Consider the following 2500-nt stretch of genomic DNA (forward strand, 5'->3'; position numbering starts at 1 on the left):
CATTCCTCGCATGCTGTCCTGATGAAAAGAAGAGAAAAGACACCACTTAATAATAAATTAATTAATTAACAAACACGTACTTATTTATTTGGTTTCAGGTTGAGACGGGGGGGAAAAAAAAAGAAGAAAGAAAAGAACAGAAAGCCTCGTGAGACACAAACGGACAAACAGACGGAAGGGTAACATCTCCTCTCCTAAGCATCAGCCGACACACTGCGGAGTCACCCAGGAACTCGGTTCATAGGATCCACAAAAAAAAAGAAAGAAAGAAAGAATTGGTGACAACTAGAAGCTCTAGGTTGGAAGCACTTGGTCCCGAAAACAACAACTAACACTCACACACACACACACACAAACAGCAACAACAACAACAACAACAACAGAAACAGCAACAATAACAACGGCGACAACAGCAACAACAACAACAACAACAGCAACAGCAACAATAACACTGACTCACGAAAGCGGACGAACGTATACGTACACACATGAAGCTAGGCAAATTGCTCGTTATATCCATGAAGACGTTTTCTTTAGCAGCCCAGCGTCGTTGCCGTTCTTGTATGCTGACTGCTAGGCCATTTGTGTAACCTAGCAGCACAGCACAGCACAGCACGGCACGGTGCAGCACAGCACAGCACAGTGCCGTCATTGTTACATCCTTAATCCCAGGCAAACGAGCATCCACCCACCACCTTCCCTCATCCCGCACTCCCGCTTCCCCCTCCCCACCCCCCTCCTCCCTCCTCCCTTCTTGTGCCTTCCCAACCATGGTCCTGGATCGACCCATGGCGCTAGGCAGCGACGGTTCCAGCACCAACACGGACAGCGACAGCAGCCAGGGTGCTGACCACCCCCACCATCCCCACCACCTCCACAACCACAACCACCACAACCACCACCTCCACCACGAGGTGGACATGAGTTACAAATTCCACCACCACCACCACCACCACCACCTCCAACACCACCTTCATCACCACCACCAGAGCGGAGGCATCAGCATTAGCAACAGCAGCAGCAGCAGCAGCATCAAAAGGCATCAGCATCATCATCAGCGGCAGCAGGAGAGCGAGGTGGTGGACGTGGAGGGCCTGAAGGTAGAGACAGACAGCGAGGACGAGAGACTGGTGGTGGACGGGCAGGAGGGCTGCCTGGGCCTGGCTCTGGGCCTCTACCCCACGGGGCCCCTCAGCCGAAAGAGGCCGCGCTCCCTGCTGCTGGGAGACTCTCCCGAGAACGAGACGGAGGAGGAAGAAGGCATGGTGGTGGACTGCAAAAGGAGGAGCGTGTCTCTCAGCACGGGTCTTTCCGAGGAGGACTACGACGAGCAGGAAGAGGAGGAGGAGGATGCAGACGGCATGGATTCTGCCAGTCAGAGCAGCAGCCTGTGTGCTTCAACGCTGTTAGGTTTCAGGGACAGCCGCGGGGTTGGGGGAGGAGGAGGAGGGGGAAGGGTGGTAGTGGTGGGGGGCAGCAGCAGCAGTAGCAGCAGCAGCCCGGAAACAACCTCCTCCTCGTCCTCCACCACCACTACTCCCCTCACCCCACCCATCACCACCCCTACCACCAACACCAACACCACCTCCCACAAAGGAGAAGCCGCCAGAGCAGCAGCAGGAGGAGGAGGAGGGGCGACGACGACGATGACGACGACGACGAGCCGCGGGGGGCAGAAGAAGTCCAAGAAGCCGCAGAGCCTGGAGGACCTGCAGACCCAGCGGATCATGGCCAACGTCCGCGAGCGGCAGAGGACCCAGTCGCTGAACGAGGCCTTCGCCCAGCTCCGACAGATCATCCCGACCTTACCCTCGGACAAGCTGAGCAAGATCCAGACGCTCAAGCTGGCCACGCGCTACATAGACTTCCTCTACCAGGTGCTGCGCTCCGACGACCAGCATCAGGACCACCAGCACCACCAGCAACAGCAACAGCAGCCTGGTCCCGGGCCCGGTGTCGGGGTCGGGGTCGTGGGCGAGGATGCTGGCGACGTGATGCAAGGCGCCTCGTGCAGCTATGTGGCCAGCGAGTGTCTGTCCTACGCTTTCTCCGTCTGGAGGATGGAGGGTGCCTGGACCTCCTCAATGGCTGGCCAGTGACGATGAAGTGAGTGTTTGAGTGTTGTGTGTGTGGGTTGGGAGGGTGCGTTGGTGGGGTGAGGGTGGGGGTGATGGTGTGTGTGTGTGTGGGGTTGTGATGGTGGTGTGTGTGTGTGGGGGGGGCTGGGGGGGGCGGTGTTGCGTGGGGGGCGGGGGTGGGGGGGCGGCGTGTGTGCGTGTGTGTGTGTGTGTGTGTGTGTGTGTGTGTGTGTGACAGGGACAGAGAGAGAGAGATATGTGATAGGCTGAAGAAGACGTGGTGTGATGTGTGTGTGTGTGTGTGTGTGTGTGTGTGTGATGTGAAAGTTGTGAAAGGCTGAAGAAGACGTGTGGCAACTTCAATGTATGATGTGTTCTTTGAGAGGGCGATATGAGACGTGGTTCGTGAAAGGATTTATTTT

At 56.8% G+C, this 2500-nt stretch overlaps 1 protein-coding gene across 1 annotated transcript in view; it reads left to right on the forward strand.

The window, feature by feature from the left end:
* Positions 1-2500, forward strand: part of LOC143279274 (uncharacterized) — a 56790-nt gene that overhangs the window by 9554 nt on the left and 44736 nt on the right. Inside the window, exon 2 of the mRNA XM_076583336.1 lies at positions 99-2106. Within this exon, the coding sequence (XP_076439451.1) occupies positions 771-2099 (1329 nt within the window). The 5' untranslated portion in view covers positions 99-770 and the 3' untranslated portion in view covers positions 2100-2106. The remainder of the gene's footprint in view (positions 1-98; positions 2107-2500) is intronic.

Source organism: Babylonia areolata, chromosome 2 (assembly GCF_041734735.1).
Source record: "Babylonia areolata isolate BAREFJ2019XMU chromosome 2, ASM4173473v1, whole genome shotgun sequence".
Taxonomy (NCBI): domain Eukaryota; kingdom Metazoa; phylum Mollusca; class Gastropoda; order Neogastropoda; family Buccinidae; genus Babylonia; species Babylonia areolata.